The sequence below is a fragment of the Chrysemys picta genome, chromosome 1 (genome assembly GCF_011386835.1).
Source record: "Chrysemys picta bellii isolate R12L10 chromosome 1, ASM1138683v2, whole genome shotgun sequence".
NCBI classification, from domain to species: Eukaryota; Metazoa; Chordata; order Testudines; family Emydidae; genus Chrysemys; species Chrysemys picta.
The window spans coordinates 12,544,300-12,563,906 of NC_088791.1; the positions used below are offsets into that span (position 1 = coordinate 12,544,300).

Sequence of the window (19,607 nt, forward strand, 5' to 3'; positions counted from 1 at the left end):
GCAGAAATAATGGCACCAAAAGGCAAACTAGAAAGACTCCTTGAGAATCTATAGGGCCATCTATATAGAATCTATACTGAGTCAATAGTTCTTGCATAAAACATTCTCCTAAGCAAATTTTGATACAGTACGTAATGGATGTTTCCGAGTCATTACATTGCACCAAAAATCCATAGAATTTAAGGAGTCCTCAAGAAGGAATTTGTCTGATTGAACCCAATGGCAGTTAATGGTCAGTGGGCTTCTCTGAGCATACCTAGTCTTCAGGATAATCAGATCCAAGTCAGCTGCAGTGAGACAGTGTAAACCAGAGCTTTAAAGTAAACTCCAAAAAGAATTGAAACCAAAAGTCGATGTTGACGTGATAACGTTTGAGATCTGGGTCAAGAGGGCAAAAGCTCTGGCATTCAGAATGAAGACAAAGATGACATTTCTGTCTCCACCGGAGTGTGATTTGACATCACAACACCCTAACAGCGCTGTGCAAAATTTTCATAACAAACCCAAGATTCGGGCAGAGTTCCCTGAGCCTTGAGGACAATGGCTTGTTTGTGGCTTCAGAGGACACCATGTAAAAGTCTGTGGCTTCCCCGGAACCCAGGATAAATGTGATGGTTTGGGCTGAGTTTTGCCTTTTTGGGGAGATTCATTCGAACCTTAAACTCAAAGGAAAATACCCTCAATCTTGGTCCTGATTCTGATCCTGCTTTCGGCAGTTTTACAAATGGAGTGAATCCTGATTCACAACAGGCCCAACGGGGGGCAGGAGCACATGAGAAATGGAAAAAAGGTCACACGAACCCCAATGACCCAAACCCTAGGTGTTTCACACAACTCTTTATCCTCGTCACAAGGACACGCTGGGCCAGGTTCTCTGGTAGATTCCAGCTATTTTGCACCACTCCAGTGACACAAAGGAGTCCCACATCCAGTTGAACTGGCCAGATTGGCACAGAACAGCTGGTGTACACTGGTGAATCTGGACCTTGATACACATAGGCACAAAAGGATGGGTTGGGCCAGACCCTCAGCTGGTGTAAATCAACATCCCTCCTCGCTGAGGTTTTGGGCCAAAATTCTGATCTCACTTATCCCAGCATAAATCCAGGTGACACAGCTGACTTCAATAGATTTACGCAGGTGAAGATGAAATCAGAATTTGCTCCAAAACCTCATCCTTAAATCTGAATGTCCTTGTTTTTTGGGGGTTCAAAGTCAGACCTTGAATATTAAGTGACTATAACTTAATGGGCTTTAGAATAAAATACTTCATGCATGCTCCATGGCAAGAATGAAGGAAGTACTGTACAGACCCAACCACAGAGACAATCCGTTTACTATACATAGCTATATTGGGCTTGGGAAGAGTTCCTGGGTACTATGCACGCCTTTTAGATCATTGTATTTGTGACTAATACAACAGAGAGCATGGTTTGGATTTCCCATTTAAAAATCATTTGATAATGTGTTCCTTATTGCATCACTGTTATATCTCTTTCTTTGTAAGACTGAAAAGAAAAAAAAAACACATCAATCATTAAGATCAAAGTTGCAGGAAGCCATGGGTCACTTGAACAACGATCACTCACATTTCAATATGAAAGAAGTGTTTTGGAATCACCGAAGGGATCGTTTATGTCCAGCAATTGACCTCAAGACACCACAATCAGCGATAAATGCTTGAACATTTTCCCTATGGAATGTGTTTGCCGTTTGTAGGAAAGCTTGTTCTTTTTTTTAAAAAAAAGATAAAACCTTCTGCTATATTATGGCCTTGCTCCCCCACAATATAACACTCTTGTAGAGTTTCACAAGAAGAGACGGCAGCAATACTTCAATGTGCTTTACAAATACGGAAAGATTCATTCCACTTGGATTTTTGTTTGTTTTTTTAACAGGAGGTGTCTCCGAGCTTCCAATTCCACGTGTTTTGAGGAAAAACCCAAGTGAATTGTAACGTTAAAAATAAAAAAAAAGAGAGAGAGGAGAAGGAAATGCAAGGAGCAGTAGAGTCAGTTGGCGTATTGTGCATAGAAAGCAACTTTTACTCGCTCGATCTGGTGACACAACTTGATGGCTGGGCCAAGTTTCAGCTCCATGCATTCTTGCACTGTTGGGAGCGTCAGTAGCAGGAGTGCTTGGCCGTCAATGTCCTAGGGAAAGAAGAGAGAACGAGAAGTTGCTGTGTTCAGACCACTACGCAGAACTTGAAAACGTGGAACAGTCGGTTTTGCTTTAGGGCTGGTCAAAGCAGGATTGACGTTCTGGGAGAGGAAGGCGTCTAGCTACACGGCAGCAGCAGCATATTAGTATGTATGATTTATCTTACATCTAGAGGTTCCAACTGAGATCAGAGCCCCACAGAGCTCAGTGCTGTCGAGACAGTTCCTGCCCCATACAGCTTACACTCTAAATCGACGTGGATGAGAAAGAGGAAATACTATCCCCATTGTACAGGTGGGGAAGCAGGCCCCAGAGAGAGGCCTTAGGTCAGACAGGACATGTGAGGCAGAGCAGGGAACTGACTGCAGAATTTCAGAGTCCTATTCCTTAACCACAACGCCATACTTCCTCTCTATGCTGCGTTGGCCCCTGACCTGGAAGGAAAATCTCTAAGGAGTAGAGGGCAGTTCAAAGCATGCCCCGTTCAATCTTTGGCTTCCCTGCTACTAACAAAAGTGTTAATTTTGATCTCGCCACTGGAAACCAATTTAGGCCACTCGTGCACTGATACCACTGTTTATGATTGCTGATCACTACGTTCTCATTCCCTCATCGGTCTGTCTTATCCACCTGTTGTCTTTAGTCTTATACTTAGATTGTAAACTCTTTGGGGCAGGGACTGTATTTTTGCTCTGTGTTTGTACGGCTCTTAGCATATCCACTTCTGGTTCATGAGTAGGGCTCCCAGGCTCTCTGATATATATAATAATTAATAATAAAATAACTCATTTCACACAGGCCACTGAACCGCCATCAGATGGCAATCATTTTCAGACACAACCAATGGGGTTTGGCTTTGAACGGCAAGTGAAAGATTCCTATAGTTCTTCACTGGTTCCCTTAGCTACTCAGTGCCCCAGATGAAACAGATTTTATAACCATTATCTCCTGGTTTCCTCCTTGGTTCCGCTGGTTAATTAAGAGTTGAAGTCTTTAAGAAAAACAAAAACCGACCAGATTTAAAAGCCAACAAGCAGAATCTGAACATATGATCACAGGGGAAAAATAAAGGAGTCAAACTGCAGTCAAAGAAATTCACAATGTAGACAACACAGTAAAGGTCAGAAACAGCACAAACTAATTGTGTCCACAACTAGATTATTTACCATCCTCTGGACTCCTAAACACGGATGATACATATACATGGTAAGCACTCTTCTGATCACAAACACCTACTCATGTTTTTTTTATATTTCAACTCAATGAACAGGCACATTACTAGGGGCCCCCAGGTGCTGTCTTGCAGATAAGTAGAGCCAAACCATTGCTCACGTGCAGTTAGTTGAAGATCGATCCCATAGCACTTTAGGCAAGAGGAAAGGGGTTAGCTTTGGTGTCTTGACAACATTCCAGTCTGGTTAATATCTGATTTCATAGACTCGTAGGGCAGAAGGGACCATTGTGATCATCTAATCTGACCTGCAGAGAACCTCTCCAAAATAATTCCTAGAGCATATCTTGAGATATCATTGACTAGAGATTCCCCTCTTGAGCATGAATTCGATAGCAGTGGATGTTATTCATTAGTGGAGGAGGGACTATTTCTATCTATCTAGGGCCCATTGAAAGGCACTATTAGCTTGATGACAGCAGTGCTCAGCTCCTGCAGATTTAATTGCCTTTAATTGGAAGCGTTAAGAACATCTTAAAATCAGGACACGTTTTTAGGAGCCTGCCTATGGATTTTGGTGCCTAATGTCAGTCAGACAATTTCGACCTAGCCCGAAGCCATCCACTGATTCAGAATCTGGGTCTTCTGCGTCCTGGTCCAGTGCTTAATCTAATTATGGTAGCTAGGGTGACATTCACACTTGTGTCATCAGACATCCTACGTACCATTTAAGTGCCACCTAAGCCCGATTTTAGGGGTGCAAGTGATGCATGGGCCTCGTACTGACTCTGACAAGGGTGAATTTCACCCTTAATGAACAAGGAAGATCTGTTCTTCACCCTTTTCATAAAGGCTCAGTTGCACTTTCCTGTGCTGTGAATAAACACCATTAATACAGTGTCTGCACCCAGAGAGAGGTAAGATGCGGCAGCATACCTGTTCCTGAAATATTTTGGCTAGGGGAGCGCAGTCTGTCAATTTAATAAACCTCACAACGTCAGTCACTGTCCACTCCAATGGATTGCTGTCGAGGATGAGTTTCTCTTCCTCTTCTTGCTTTATTTCCTGCAAGAGCCAAAACACTTGTAAAGAAAAGGTTACAGTGCCCAGAATGACTCATCTGTAGATCATGTGGCACTCTCTGCAGATGATTAACACTTGATACAGAAGGTTACATCAATGGAAAAAATATTGCCATTAATTGGGAGCTAAGTAGTCCACCAATATACTCACTTCCTTGACTTGAGTGCACTTCTCTCCTTCAGGGTACGAGAGAGACTGTGTTTTGCGTCCCCTTCTAGCTCTCTCGATGGGAGCGGGTCTGTCTGACTCCGTGCTGCTCCGTAATGTCACTGATCTTCTTGGTCGGGCTGAAGGTACCTCAGCAGAGGAGGTGTCAGTCTGGTCATCACGTAGCTCTGAGCTTGTTTCTTCGCTCCCTGTCTCATCTTCCATAGCATCTGGCTCCTCCTCTTCGCTTTCCTAGAGCGAGATCGTCATGGAAACATTATGACATAGGGATTAACATGAGGTCACATCCTACTCTCATTTACACTAGTGTCAAACCAGAGTCACACCACTGACTTCAGCTGAATTACACCCCTATATATGCCACAGTGTCATACCATTTAGGCCCCCAAGTTTAGGTTCGGTTACAAAACCTAGTATTAAAATGATTTTGTAGTCCTATTTTTTTTTAAATGTCAATGAAAACAGGTTTTCGTTTCAGTGTGAATGTCCCTCTGCTGTGCTTGCAACTCTAACATTGCAATCTTGTGCTAAGGCATGAGAACTGGGAAGTGAAACTGACTAGAAAAAAAAAATGAAACTGACTAGTTTTGTTTTCATTGTCCAAGCTGAGAGACGGTAAAAAGCAAATTAGATGTTAAAGCATTCTTCTTTTGAAGTCCTCAAAGTGATGGAAAAATGTACCACATCCTTTGATAATCTACTCCAATGATTTATTACCCTGACTGTTAAAAAAAGAAGCACTAAAGCTTGTCAAAAAATGTTTCGTTTCAAGTTTTTTACTGGAAAATACCATTTTCACTGAAACGGAAACATTTAGAAAAATGTGTCAATTTTGATGAAATTTTGTTTAGGCAATAAAAACTGAAACAAAGCATTTTGATGATGTTGAAATGTCCCACTTTCATATTTTCAGAATGGAATATTTAGATTTTTCATTTCAAAATGGCGTTTCCAAATGATATTCATTGTTTTGATGTAAAAAAAAAAAGGTTAAAAAGTTTTTTACAAAGTGAAAAATTGGAAATGTTTTTATTTTATCCAAAGGAAACATTTTGATCGATCCGACACAGAGTTTTTTTCAGAATTTCCTTTAGTGGGAAATTGACATGTTCCGATTATCATTCCATTTTGGAATGGAAAAAAATTAAAATGTGGAGAATTTCCTGCAAAACAGAAAATCCAGCTCTGATAAGCACAGTATTTCCAAATTTGTAACTCTACAATGTCCCTCATAAACAAAAAATGCTGGACACTGAACACATATATGTAAATGCACACAACAGATGAAATGCTGCTCAGAATTTGAGCTTCAGTAAGTGTCAGTGCATCGTTTTGCCCACATTTGGGTTTTCTTAACGAGAAATCAGAATTTGACCAAGGATGATTATACTTTAATCCTGCCATCATTTGCAAACATTCAAGCCCATTAACTTGGAAGGGCTTGAGTGGGTATTAAGGCTGCCCAGTTTGTCTTGTCTTACATTTTATGGTTTTGTCTGTTACCAGAAATCATATTGCACACGTGAACTGAGTTAATAATGACTATTAACTGCACCATCCAGGGGCACACAAATCTTACCCCTCCAAGGGTAAATGTACACAGCAAAAACTGTGCATGGGCTAGCCTACCTGAGCGGGATTGAATCCAGCCATTGTGGGAACAATATCGGCGAAGACGGAGCCGCATGGGTCTCAGGGCACGTTGTACAACCCTGGCATGAACCCTGAGTACATACTTGCCTCACTAGCGCACACTGAAGCCTACGCTTTGCTGTCTTCATTACTATAGTTACCCATGCTAGCTGGAGTTAAGCTAGCTTGGGCAGGTTAGCCTGTGTGCAGCTTTTGCTGTGTAGACAAACCCTAAACATCACCCAGCCTCGCCACTTTCTTCCACTTCATAGAATCATAGACTTTAAAGTCAGAAGGGACCATTATGATCATCTAGTCCGACCTCCTGCACAACGCAGGCCACAGAATCTCACCCACCCACTCCTGTATCAAACCTGTGTCTGAGCCATTGAAGTCCTCAAATCATGGTTTAAAGACTTCAAGGTGCAGAGAATCTTCCATTTATCTCACTTGCTTAGGGTATGATCCAAAGGTCATTGGAGATAGTGTAAAGGCTCCCATTGACTTCAGTGTGTCTTGGATCCACACCTGATTTTGATGCGTGTATGATTTGGGCCCAAGTCCCACCAACACTTGCTCCTTGTCTACACTCAAAGGGTTTTCAGCTATAACTATACTGGTATAGCTATGCTGGCAAACCCTCCTAGTGGAGAAACAGCTTAGACGGCAAAAGAATGCTTTTGTAGATATCCAGTAGAACCTCAGAGTTACGAACCCCAGAGTTACAAACTGACCGGTCAACCTCACACCTCATTTGGAACTGGAAGTGTGCAATCAGGCAGCAGAGAGAAAAAAATAAAAGGCAAATACAGTACAGTACTACTAAAAATAATAAAGGGAAAGTAGAAACAAAGATTTGACAAGGTAAGGAAACTGTTTCTGTGCTTATTTCGTTTAAATTACGATGGTTAAAAGCAGCATTTTTCTTCTGCATAGTAAAGTCTCAAAGCGGTTTGACGTCAATGTTTAGTTGTAAACTTTTGAAAGAACAACCAGAACGATTTGTTCAGAGTTACGAACATTTCAGAGCTACGAAAAACCTCCCTTCCTGAGGTGTTCGTAACTCACAAGTTCTACTATAGCCTATAACAGTTACCTGAATGAAATGAGCAAAAGGCCTTTTTTGCCAGTATAACTATGTCTACACTAGGGGTTTTGCCAGCAAAGCTCTGCCGGTTAGAAGCGGGAATTTTTTTTCACACTCCTAACCACCATAGCTATGTCAGGAAAGCTTTTAAGTTTAGACCAGGCCTTAATAGATGCTTAACTTTACCCATGAATAATGCCATTGGATTCACATGGTCTACTCATGTGTGAAAAGTTAAGGATGTGGATAAGGGCTTGTCCACACGTGTTGTTGCATTGGTTTAACTGCAGGTGTTATTTCAAACAAACTTAGTTAAACTGGTTGCAAAGGTTGGGTGGACACTTATTTCTGTTCAAGAGTACTTTATCTGGGTTTAGGTTAAGTTGACTACACACGTTTAAGCTAAACCAAAATAAGTCACTTTTAAACAGAAATAAGAGTATCCACATGGGACCAGTTTAACAGCACCAGTTCACGCAAGTGTGTAAACAAGGCCTACATCTCTGTAGGATTGAGGCCACAGAATGTAGAGTCGTTGGGACAGTCTCGTCTTTCACTTGTTCTGTAAAGCACCTAGAACAATTTTAAGTGCTGTGAACTTAACATATTAAGCAATAAGTAATGAATAGAGTACTGGAACCCATGCTGACTCAAGTGTGACTTATAAATGTCCTTTCCGCATCTAGCACTTGTATTGCAGTACTGTCTCGGAGCGCTAGTCATGGCCCAGGACCCCACTGTGCTAGGAGCTGTACAAACACAAACAAAAAGACAGCCCTTGCTCCAAAAAGCTTACAATCTAAGTAGAAGACAAGAGACAACGCATGGATATGGACAGACAGATCACGGAGCACAAGGAAACAATGAACATGCCAGCTGCTTAACTAGTGTCAAACTTTTGTAGGCATCACAGCAAAGCAGAGCTTCAAGGAGAGATGTGAAGGAGGACAATGGCTTTCAGGATATTTATGGGGAGCTCCTCCCAAAGGTGAAGGGCAGCCCTAGGGTGCTTGTTGAAAATTTATATTTCCAAAAAGCAATGTCATGTGCTGAGCACCGTTCTATAGCATGGCGAATGAGCACAGTCCAAGGTGTACCTCTGCAGATCCCACAGCGTTAAAATCGACAGCTGACGACCTCCTTTTCTTCTGCACAAAAATGGATTTCCGCCTCTTTCTGCGTCTTGCTGGTTTGATGTGTCCACTCTTCATGTTGTTATTTTCCCCAATTGGAGGCTTAATGATTTTTTTCCTCTTCCCATAATAATAGGCTGGAGCAAAACATACAGTAAAAACATAACCACAAAGAAAATTAAGCTTTTGCTTGTTTTATGCTATCGATCCAATGTAAAACACCACTACTTCACAGCAGCTTTCATAGGGAACTATAAAGAAATCTTGATTGTCAGATAATATCCCAAGGAAGAATGAAATACCTGATGCTATCTTGGCCTATTGTCACAAAATGGGCAAAACTATTATAATTTAGATATCTATTCATACATATTTATTCACTATAGCTTAAATCCTGAAGTCCTTACTTAATACTTAGGCAAAACTTTTGCTGTACAGGCTGAGAATTTTGCCTGAGTAAGAACTGAGTAAGAATTCTGATCTGTTGCACCACAATAAATCCGGAGAGTATCTGCTAAAATCTATGGCGTTGCCCTGGATTTATATCTGGGTGGTGGAGGCTCCAGTTGGGTCAGATCTGAAGTTCATAGCATGAAAATTACAGGCCCAACTTTCAGAAGTGCGGAGAGTCTGCAGCTGCCATCTGCTTCAATGGGAGCTTTCGGCATTCAGCTAGGGTGACCAGACAGCAAGTGTGAAAAATCAGGACAGGGGTGGGGGGTAATAGGAGCCTATATAAGAAAAAGACCCAAAAATCGAGACTGTCCCTATAAAATCGGGACATCTGGTCACCCTACTCAGCTCTTCTGAATATCATGGCCAAAGTATCCGTTGAGTCAATGCAGCAAAGATCTGACTTCTGTTGACTGCAGTGGGCTTTGGCTCGGGTCCTAAAAGAATAAATATTTCTCTATATAACGACTAGTCCCAAACTGCATATTAACTGTATATAGAGACACAGGGCCTGATTCTCCCCTCACTGTGCTGTCAGTCAGGAGTGACTCATTTGAAATCAATAACATTATACTAGTGTAAAATTCGTGTGAGAGGAGGATGTAACCCAATTCTACCTTCAGGACCTGATTCAGCAGTCAATTGCTGTTCAGCAAACTTGACTTCAGGGAGGCGTCAGCATGTGCTTAACTTTAAGCGAGAGCCTTCCTGAATAAGGATGCACTTGAGTGCTCAGTTGGAGCGTCAGCTACCCAGATGTAAACCCAGGGCAGTGCCATAGATTTTGGCAGACACACTCCAGATTTCTAGTGGTGCAACAGATCAGAATTTGACTTATTAGCAATGAGTAATGTGGTCCAAAGAAGTTACTCCTTTAAAAGTTAAGCAAAATACAGCCTATGCAAGATCACCACCAACTAGATGTTGGTGCATATTAGTGAAAGTAAACACCTGATACTGCAGAGGTTAAAAGAACAAAGAATGGCAAATAGTGCAGTAACCAACCCAGATCATCTTCTAAGGATGCGTACCACAGGATTTTTCTGACAGCGTGGCGTGTACATGTACACACAGCACACGTATAAATAGCAGTGCAGATGATGAGGCTGTAAAGACACACCTAAGGGGTGTGGCTATGTACCTGGACCTGCACCATGTGTGCGAGATCACGCCAGCGGGGGTGGGGTGGCACACTCTTCAAAATGCCTCCCCCCCCGGGTGGTGTGACCTCACGTGATGTCATGCTGGTGGGGACAGGGTCATGCAGGCGGGGGGAGGCCCACGGCTTTTCACTGCAGCCTGTAGCTGTACATATACTCCACTCTGCCGAAAGTGGTGTGTTGTTTACACGTAGCCTTAATGTAACAGGTGGCCTGAGTTGGAAAATATTAGATCAGGGATCGGCAACTTTTGGCACACGGCCCGCCAGGATAAGCCCCCGGGCCAGGCCGGTTCATTTACCTGCTGCGTCTGCAGGTTCGGCCGGTTGTGGCTCCCACTGGCCAATGGGGGCTGTGGGAAGCGGTGGCTAGCACATCCCTCGGACCGCGGCCAGTGAGAGCTGCGATCAGACGAACCTGCGGACGCAGCAGGTAAACAAACAGGCCCGGCCCGCCACGGGGCTTACCCTGGTGGGCTGCAGGCCAAAGGTTGCCAATCCCTGTATTGGATACTCCAACTGGCATCCTTTTATAGACAGAGAAAACGTAAAGAGTCCATGGGAAAAAAGCGAACCCAATGGCAGGCCAAGCAAAGATCCTTGGGGCATGAAGTTGGAGGGAGGCTCTAAACTGGAGACCATGGAGGACTGGGTATGTGACCTCCCCTGCACATATTCCACTGTGGGTCTGTCTGGCTTGGTGCAGAGTGACCTGGTGAGTGCTCAGTTCCCTGTGCTAGAGAGAGGAGGCGTAGGGTGCTGAGCACCAATCAGAGAGCTCAGCCCAAAGGACACGCTGCATTTTGCTGCATTAGCGTTACTATCTGCAATATCTTATGCTACAGGTCAGAAAGAAAGGTATCAAATTAAGTTTATTTTTATAACTATATCATGAACATCCTCCCGCCGCTCTGATTCCTTTCTAGCGACAGAGCAATCCTTTAGCTGATACTCACTGTATTTCGTTTTGGTATGAACGGAGCAGTTCTCAGGGCAGACTTCGGCGACCAGCACAGGGCTAAACAAATTTGGACAGCACTCCAATTTTGCACAGACTCTTCTGCAGAAATCTGCCACTTGATCAGACGTTCGCACAATCTTGACTGTTGCCCTGTACGTTTTCCCTCTGTATCTAGGAAAGAATATTGCAAGATCACACATAACTAATGAAGTGAGAACAGGGGATGCTATAAACCCAGTCCTGCCCTCTATTACATAGATGCTCCTCTCACTAACTTCAAGGGGGGAGGGATAGATCAGTGGTTTGAGCATTGGCCTCCTAAATCCAGGGTTGTGAGTTCAATCCTTGAGGGGGCCACTTAGGGATCTGGGGCAAAATCAGTACTTGGTCCTACTAGTGAAGGCAGGGGGCTGGATTCAATGACCTTTCAAGGTCCCTTCCAGTTCTAGGAGATAGGATATCTCCATTAATTTTTGGGAGGGATAGCTCAGCGGTTTGCGCATTGGCCTGCTAAACCCAGGGTTGTGAGTTCAATCCTTGAGGATTTGGGGATTTAGTTGGTCCTACTTTGAGCAGGGGGTTGGACTAGATGACCTCCTGAGGTCCTTTCCAACCCTGATATTCTATGAATGTATTGAAGGGCAGAATTAAGAAATACCGGTTGTAACAACTGTATTTCAGATACACTAAAATGAGAATAGGCAGCATGCAGTAAAGCTGGCGGAGGAGGTTGCAGTACTCAAGGTCAGAGAGACCACAGGGTGGAAAAGGTTTTGAGCTGTGGGTTTAGGGAGGAAAGGGCATTGGAAGACTGGCTAGTTGGGGAGAAGGCAAGAGAGAAGAGAGTCCAAGATGACAGCAAGGTCACAACTGTGGGAGCTGTCAATGGGATGCTGTATTGCATTGCATTTTATTCTATGGTTCTGCACCTGCCCAGTCTGCAGACCCTTGGGCTCAGGATTACGATCTCTGCCTGGCATGCTGACCGGCCATAAAAAGCCGTGAGCACTACGGACTTACGATTGTACAGTTGCAAGCACAGGGTGGCTTGCTGAAGAAATGTCAATTCATGGGCCTAGCTGAGACCTGCTTCACAAGCCTCCTCCAAGTGGGTAGGTGCTCTCTGGGGTCACCTGTCTTTTAGGGGGGCCAGCACTGAACAAGATTCTAGAGTAGTAGCCACAGCATGCAGAGATTGCTCCTGCTGGACCTCTGTCTGAGACCATCCATTTCTGCTTTAACCTGGAAGCTCTATCTTCCAAGGGGTTTTCCCTCTGAGTCACCATTTGCCTGGGTGGTAGGTCCCCTGTTTAGTGACACCACATCATTTCTCTTTTTACTATGATGGGTTTGACTTTGTTTATTTTCTGGTGTTCTTCATTGTGCCGTAATTTAAACGGCTGGTTCAGCACCTGAGGGGCCTGTCCCAAAACCCACTAAAGTAAATGGGAATCTTTCCAATGACTTCACGAGCCTTAGGGTCAGGCCCCCAAAGATCTAGATCCTTGACGATATTTAGGCACCTAACTCCCATTGGAACCACTGGAGATGGGGACCTAAATCCCTTTGAGAATCTGGGCCTAGGCACTTTGCTGTGAGTGGAGAAAAGTAAATGTTAGAAGAAAAATTCAGCTCTCAGATCTGTGCAGTGGACTTTGACTCCAGTATTCTGCTCTTCTTCTCTAGGATCTGACCCAAAGCCCATTGAAGACCACGGGAGCCTTTCCATTCATTTCGTTGGGCTTTGGTTGAGGCCTAAGTGCCTGGAATTCCTAGGGGAATATTCGGAGCTCAGATTTATAAGGCAGTGGTTAGCCCAAAATCATGTGCTATTAAATCTTTTGTTATGGTGTTTTATACAGAGCATTTTTGAGAGAAAAATGGCTGAAGGAAGGTAGAGTTTCATACCTTGTGTGATATACCGGAGCGGTGAACTTTGAAAAACCACGTATCCACATAATTTATTAAATAGCAGCATAAAAGCTAGTGTAAACAGCGAGATACCGGTTTTTAAAGCACATCTTACACATTGTGCATAATGCCAGCAGGAGAGACACGTGAGCAGGGGTAGGCAACCTATGGCACGCGTGCCCAAGGCAGCACACGAGCTGATTTTCAGTGGCACTCACACTGCCTGGGTCCTAGCCACCAGTCCGGGGGGTCTCTGCATTAATTTTAATTTTAAATGAAGCTTCTTAAACATTTTAAAACCAGTATTTACTTCACATACAACAATAGTTTAGTTCTATATTATAGACTCATAGAAAAAGACCTTCTAAAAACGTTAAAATGTATGACTGGCACGCGAAACCTTAAATAAATGAAGACTTCTGAAAGGTTGCTGACCCCTGCACTTGAGCAAATGCATGGTAGAGCAGTGGTTTGGTACTATAAATATGCGCAGAGGAGAGAAAAGTAGAAAGAGCTCGCTGGACTGGAACTGAAGAAGAGCAAAGATACTGTAGCCAAGATGCATGGGAGAAGGGATGCAGGCAGCATGTGTGACAGCAGCACTGAGGCCAGGAGCTCTTGAACAGGAGGCAGATGCTACCAGACAGACTTGGACCAGGGCAAAGAAAGGAGAGTGGGATGTGGAACAAAGGAGAGATGACCAGACAGATGTGAGGAGAGGCATCCTTAAATGACCTGTCACTCTAAGACTGAAAGTTATGCCATAACTCAGAGGGTAACTGTTAAAGCTTAACTTCCTTCTTTAGTCCAACCATCACAATCCTGTTCTGCAAATGTGGAGGTGCTTTACAATGAGTATGGAGATATATACCCATCTCCTAGAACTGGAAGGGACGCTGAAAGGTCATTGAGTCTAGCCCCCTGCCTTCACTAGCAGGACCAAGTACTGATTTTGCCGCAGATCCCTAAGTAGCCCCCTTCAAGGATTGAACTCACAACCCTGGGTTTAGCAGGCCAATGCTCAAACCACTGAGCTATCCCTCCCCCCAATAGGAAGAGCTATCCCTCCCTGAGCCTCAGAACCATTGCAAGTTATCAGTGTCTGTGATGCTCAGAGGCCTTTATTCAATGGCAACTTAGGCGGAAAACTAAATATGATCTGAACTTTGTTTTTACAAAACCACAAGTGATCAAGGGTCAGCAAGGTGCAAATGATACTGCTCATTACCACGCTAACTGCAAACGGTGCTAGGGTATAATTAGCAATCACACAATGCTTTACAGTCACTGTACTTTAGGTACCTAATTCCCTCTGAATTCAATGGGAGTTAGTGCCTAAATACCTTTAAAAATCTGGTCCTATCTCATGAGTATTCCCATGTGTTTTCAAATGATCTGATTGTTTATGAGTCGAGAGAGACTCCAATAGGCGTGCTGTACAAAATGGAAAAAACGCTCCCTTTCCCCTCCCAAGAGATAAGAGAACATTACTGTCCCACTGCACAGATGGCATGACTGCCGGGAGAGCAGAGAAAGTCATAGTTAAAATGGGTTCTACAAAACCTAATATGAACAGAAATGATTATATAGGAAATAACACCAACAGAAACCAGTCCTGTCTAGGGGACAAATCCTTCCACCTTTAATTCATAGATGCATAGACTTTAAGGCCAGAAGGGACGATCAGATCATCTAGTCTGATCTTCTGTGTAACTCGGGCCAGAGAATTTCATCCAGTTACATCTGCACTGAGCTGCAATAACTTGTGCTTAGCTAAAGCATCTTTTCCGGAAAAGCGTGATTTGAAGACATCAAGTGATGGAGAATCCACCACTTCTCTTGGCACTTTGTTCCAATGGTTAATAACCCTGTTAAAAGGTTGTATCTTATTTTTAATTGGAATATATTTGGATTTAACTTCCAGCCATTGGTTCTTGTTGTACCTTTTCCCACTGGGTTAAATAGCCCTTTAGCATCTGGTATTTTCTCCTTGTGAAGGTACTTCTAGTGCTCAAACGAAGTTACCTCTTGATCAGTAGCATAGTCAAGGGTAAACATCAGATAAACTGAGTTAATCCACTTCTCACTGGGCGAATAGGGAGTTTAGGTTACTTCACCCACTTCTTTTTCTATTGCTACACCACTGCTCCACATCTTCTTTTTCACAAACTAAACAGTTTGAGCTCAAAGTCCTACATGCACCATTTAACGTGAGTAAGAATGGCAGAATCTCAACCTTAAATGTGTACTATGCCCTGTGGTGCTGTGATCCCGAAGAGGACAGCATTGTACTACAGGGCCTGCAAAAGCAAAAGGTGGAACTAACAAGAAGGGGAAAAAAAGCAGACCACATTGTTCAGGTGAGATACAAAGAATGAAGAACCAGCATGGATGGGGAAACACAAATGTGAGTTTTATAATTAAATCTGTCTCGGTGAATCAAGTTATTAGTGGCTACAGGTATGGAATATAATTTTAAACATGATTCTGGTCTTGGCAGTATCTCTGTAAGCTGTAAAACAAGATTTACTAATATTTTCCATACATACCACTCTTTAAACCTTTTAACTCTAAAGTCATTAATGTAATCTGAACTACTCTCTGACAGCCTCAGGAAAAGACCTACGCTGGCTACAATTAGAAAACCATTTTTCCATTAGTGTCATTAAAATATTACTGTTATTGATATTATATTTTCCATCATGATAAGAATCTCATTTTGCCAGCTACTTTTAAGTAATAAGCATCCTGCACTAATAACCTGTAAGACTTTAAAATTCAGCAATATCAACTGTAGCACAAAGCTCGGTTGAACAATCTTGCTTTTCTAATTACATGTTTTACATCTAAAGCCAAAGGAAAAAGAATCTTCAAAGATCCCCACAGTAATGACCCATATAGGAGAATTTACTAGGAAAAACAAGCTAAGGCATCCTCCAAGACATGAAAAGCCTAGTGCTAAATAGATATTTCAAACAGCAGGAGCTCTCAACAGTCCTCAAAGCACTTAACCGTTTCAGAATTCAGCCAATAGTCCCACTGGTCATTGGGGCTATTTTGAATAGTCAACTGACTAGCGAACTTGAATTTCCTTCAACAGTTCTTGGACTCTGCCCCTTTCCTCAGCAAGGAACTCACTGCTTACCTCACTGAAAAGAATAAACAATTGTATATGAGGGAGTGTCTTGCAGACACAAAGTATGCACCACAAACACCCCAGGCCAACCCCCACCATCCCTAAGAGAAACCGCAGCTCTCACAAATACAGTACTAGAGGCTCTGAAGAACATCTGAGGCCTGATCTACACTGGGGGGGGGGGGGGGAGGGGGAGGGATCGATCTAAGATACACAACTTCAGCTACGAGAATAGTGTAGCTGAAGTCGACGTATCTTAGATCGACTTAGAATCACTTACTTCGCGTCCTCGCAGCACGCTGCAGCTCCCCCGTCAATTTTGCTTCCACCTCTCGCTGAGCTGGAGTTCAGCAGTCGACGGGAGAGCGATCGGGAATCGATTTATCGCGTCTACACTACACGTGATAAATCGATCCCCAATAGATCGATCGCTATCCGCCGATCCGGAGGGTAGTGTAGACGTAGCTTGAGTCACAAAATATGAGCTGGACCCCGCCCTTCATGGCTGGTGAAATCCAATGCAGACTGGGACTGCTACTGATATAAACCCTCAATGTTTCTCTCCGAGATCCTGACTCCTTGAAGCATGTGGGTTTTTTTCTAGAAAATTCTCCAAAAATAAATAATCCTGGAAGCCAATGATCTCACAAATTACTGCCTCCCTTTCTAGGCAAAATCAATGAAAATGTGGCCATGACCTTACTCTAGCGGTATCTAATCTTCCACCAACATCTTAGACTCCTCATAATCAGGATTCAGTCTGGGCCTTGGGATTCAGTCTGGGAGCACCCCTGACATGGCCTCATCATGGTTATGGAGAGAGGTTACACTTCTGTGCCAGACCCATTTGATCGATCTGCAGCCTCAGATGACCAAACAATGCTACTCTGACCCGCACATGGGACATCACAGAGGTGGATGGTGTAGCTTGAAACTGACTTTAGTAATTTGAAAGTTATCTAACAACCTAAGCCGTTTCCAAATATGCACTTTACACACCCTGGTTCGTTTTAAAAATGGCCAAATGAAATGTTATCAAAAACTTCCCTGAAAAATATTCACCGTTGGGCTAAGAATGAGCATGAGACATTTTAACCAAAAGTAGCTGTAAGTATGTGGGTGAAATGAGACAATCGTCATGCTCCTGAATGAATTCACGCAGAAAAACAGTAGAAGACAACGACATCCTATCGCCCGTAAGTGAACATTTTCCACAAATCACTCTATAGCTGACCTCTCAGTCCTCATCCTCAAAGGAACCCTGCTCAACACTTTCAAAAGACGAGCTTGGGAGCTTAAATTCATAACTTTGCTAGACACTAAAAATCATGGACTGAACAGAGACACTGGATTTATGGCTCATTACAACAATCTATAACCGACTAACCCTCCTTTGTCCTACAATTACAGAGATATTTACTGCCCACTTCACCTTGAATGGCATCTTACCATGCGTCTTAACTCCTTATGCTAAACAATCTGTTCCACTTCGTATTTAGCTGCGACGCTCGGAGTACGTTTCCCAGGGCTGAAGAAGAACTCTGTTTAAGCTCAAAACCTTGTCTCCTTCACCAACAGAAGTTGACCCAATAAAAGCTATTAACTTACCTACTTTATCTCTCTAATATCCTGGAACCAACACGGCTACAACACCACTGCATACATCTTTAACCATAACATTATTATTGCTGAAATATTAATGGCCTGATTGTAGAACCGGTATGTACACTGGTGAGCACTTATTTGAGTTGGTAACTCCATGAGCACCAATGGGACTTTTCCAATAAGTAAGTGTTCACCAGGGTTAGTGGTCCACAATTGGGCCCTAAATTAGTATATTATGACAAAATTATAGATTATTTAAACAAAAGCAAATTATTTTAAGAATTGCTCTTCTAAAAACCCATGTTGATTAAATGTTAGAATAAAATCTTTTATCGATTCAGATATGCATGGAACCTAGAGACGGATATGATCTACTCGATCTGTCTAGTGCAGCGGTTCTCAAATATTTGTACTGGTGGCCCCTTTCACATAGCAAACCCCTGAGTGCGACCCCCCCTTATACATTAAAAACACTTTTTTATATATTTAACACCATTATAAATACTGCAAAGCAGGGTTTAGGGTGAAGGCTGACAGCTCGTGACCCCCCACACACACATAATAGCCTCGTGATTCTTTGAGGGATCCCGACCCCCAGTTTGAGAACCCCTGGTCTAGTGTACCCCCCTGCCAGGGCAGGGTTGTTGCTCATCGTAAATGTAAATTAGCATTTTGTCCACTCTGGCTTTAAATCTACCATGCAATGGGGCTTCTACTACATTCCTCAGGGGACAATTCCACAGATGAAATGTTTATTATTACTATGTTTTACCATCATATCTAGATGCCTCAATGGAGACCAGGTCCCACCCACCATGCACATAGTGAAACACAGTCCCTGACCTGAAGAGTTGGCAATGTAAATAGATGGGACAGAGAAATGAAGGATTGTTACTGCTATTTTACAGATGGGGAACTGACATACAGAGAGACTAAGTGACTTGACCAAGGTTACCCAAGAAAGTCTGTAGCACAGCAGGAATTTACCTCAGCCCATCTGCATTTCTGTCAAGTGGCATAACCCCAAGGCCATCCTTCCTCTCTGCTCAGGTTACTCAAAAGTTCTTCCTGACATTCACCCAGCTACTACAATGCTCCAAGGCCACCGGGGTGACCTAGGCTCAGGCTCAAGGATGTTTGTAAGAGGAACTTGAAAACTTTCAACAGTGTCACAAGCTAGGAAGATGGGGCTAGCAACAGGCTGCACTGAAGGGCTGCGCTGCACCTGGGAATCAAAGAGGCTGAAGAGAAGTGATTGAGAGAGAGGAAAGCAAAGGGCAGCAGGCCTCAAATGTCAATCGTGACCCGGCTTCATCTCCGGGCCCTGCTGCTTACGCCTGCATTATCTGTGGCAAGGACCGTCACTTGAGAATTGGACTTTTGAACCACTTGCGATGCAGCAGCACCATACCCAAGAACTAAATCGCTGTGGGGCGTACAGCATTGTCTTCTAACTTCAGTGCTGTGCATGAGGTAAGAACCTGTCCAGAGTAGAAAACACTTCCCCTTTCTCAGTTTCACCCCACGACTCCATGTTAGAGCTCTTCGTACCAAAGGCACGGGAGTACATGTGGAGCGTGCCCGGCTGACTGTTAACATAGCCTCCTCTTTGAAACTCAGCATAACCTACTTGTGCGGTATAAATGAGCAATGGATTCAGATTAGAGACAGATTAACAGAATCCTACAGCTGCGATTGGCTGCTAGAGCTGGGCAGGGCACATCTTTTCTCTGGTGTGGCTTCGCCACGGGTCATATTCTTGAGTTTCTAGTTTAAACAAGCCCCAGACAGGCGCGTATCTGTGCATTTTTCATCCATGGATCTCAAAGCACGGTATGAAGCATGATTAGCCCTATTTTACAGGTGTAGAAACTAGGGCACTGGGAAGGTTCAAAGGCCCAATCTTTCAAATCTAGGTGCCTAAAGTCAAGCCCATAAATCCAGA

General features: G+C 43.4%; 1 protein-coding gene across 3 annotated transcripts in view; it reads right to left on the minus strand.

The window, feature by feature from the left end:
• Positions 1–1,318: 1,318 nt before the first annotated feature.
• SFMBT2 (Scm like with four mbt domains 2) overlaps positions 1,319–19,607 on the minus strand; it is a 202,655-nt gene continuing 184,366 nt past the window's right edge. For all 3 annotated transcript variants that reach the window (XM_024106345.3, XM_065552962.1, XM_024106344.3), the window contains exons 17-21: positions 11,006–11,181; positions 8,402–8,574; positions 4,568–4,816; positions 4,271–4,399; positions 1,319–2,153 (exon numbers count right to left, since the gene is read on the minus strand). In XM_024106345.3, the coding sequence (XP_023962113.2) occupies positions 2,013–2,153; positions 4,271–4,399; positions 4,568–4,816; positions 8,402–8,574; positions 11,006–11,181 (868 nt within the window). In that variant the 3' untranslated portion in view covers positions 1,319–2,012. The remainder of the gene's footprint in view (positions 2,154–4,270; positions 4,400–4,567; positions 4,817–8,401; positions 8,575–11,005; positions 11,182–19,607) is intronic.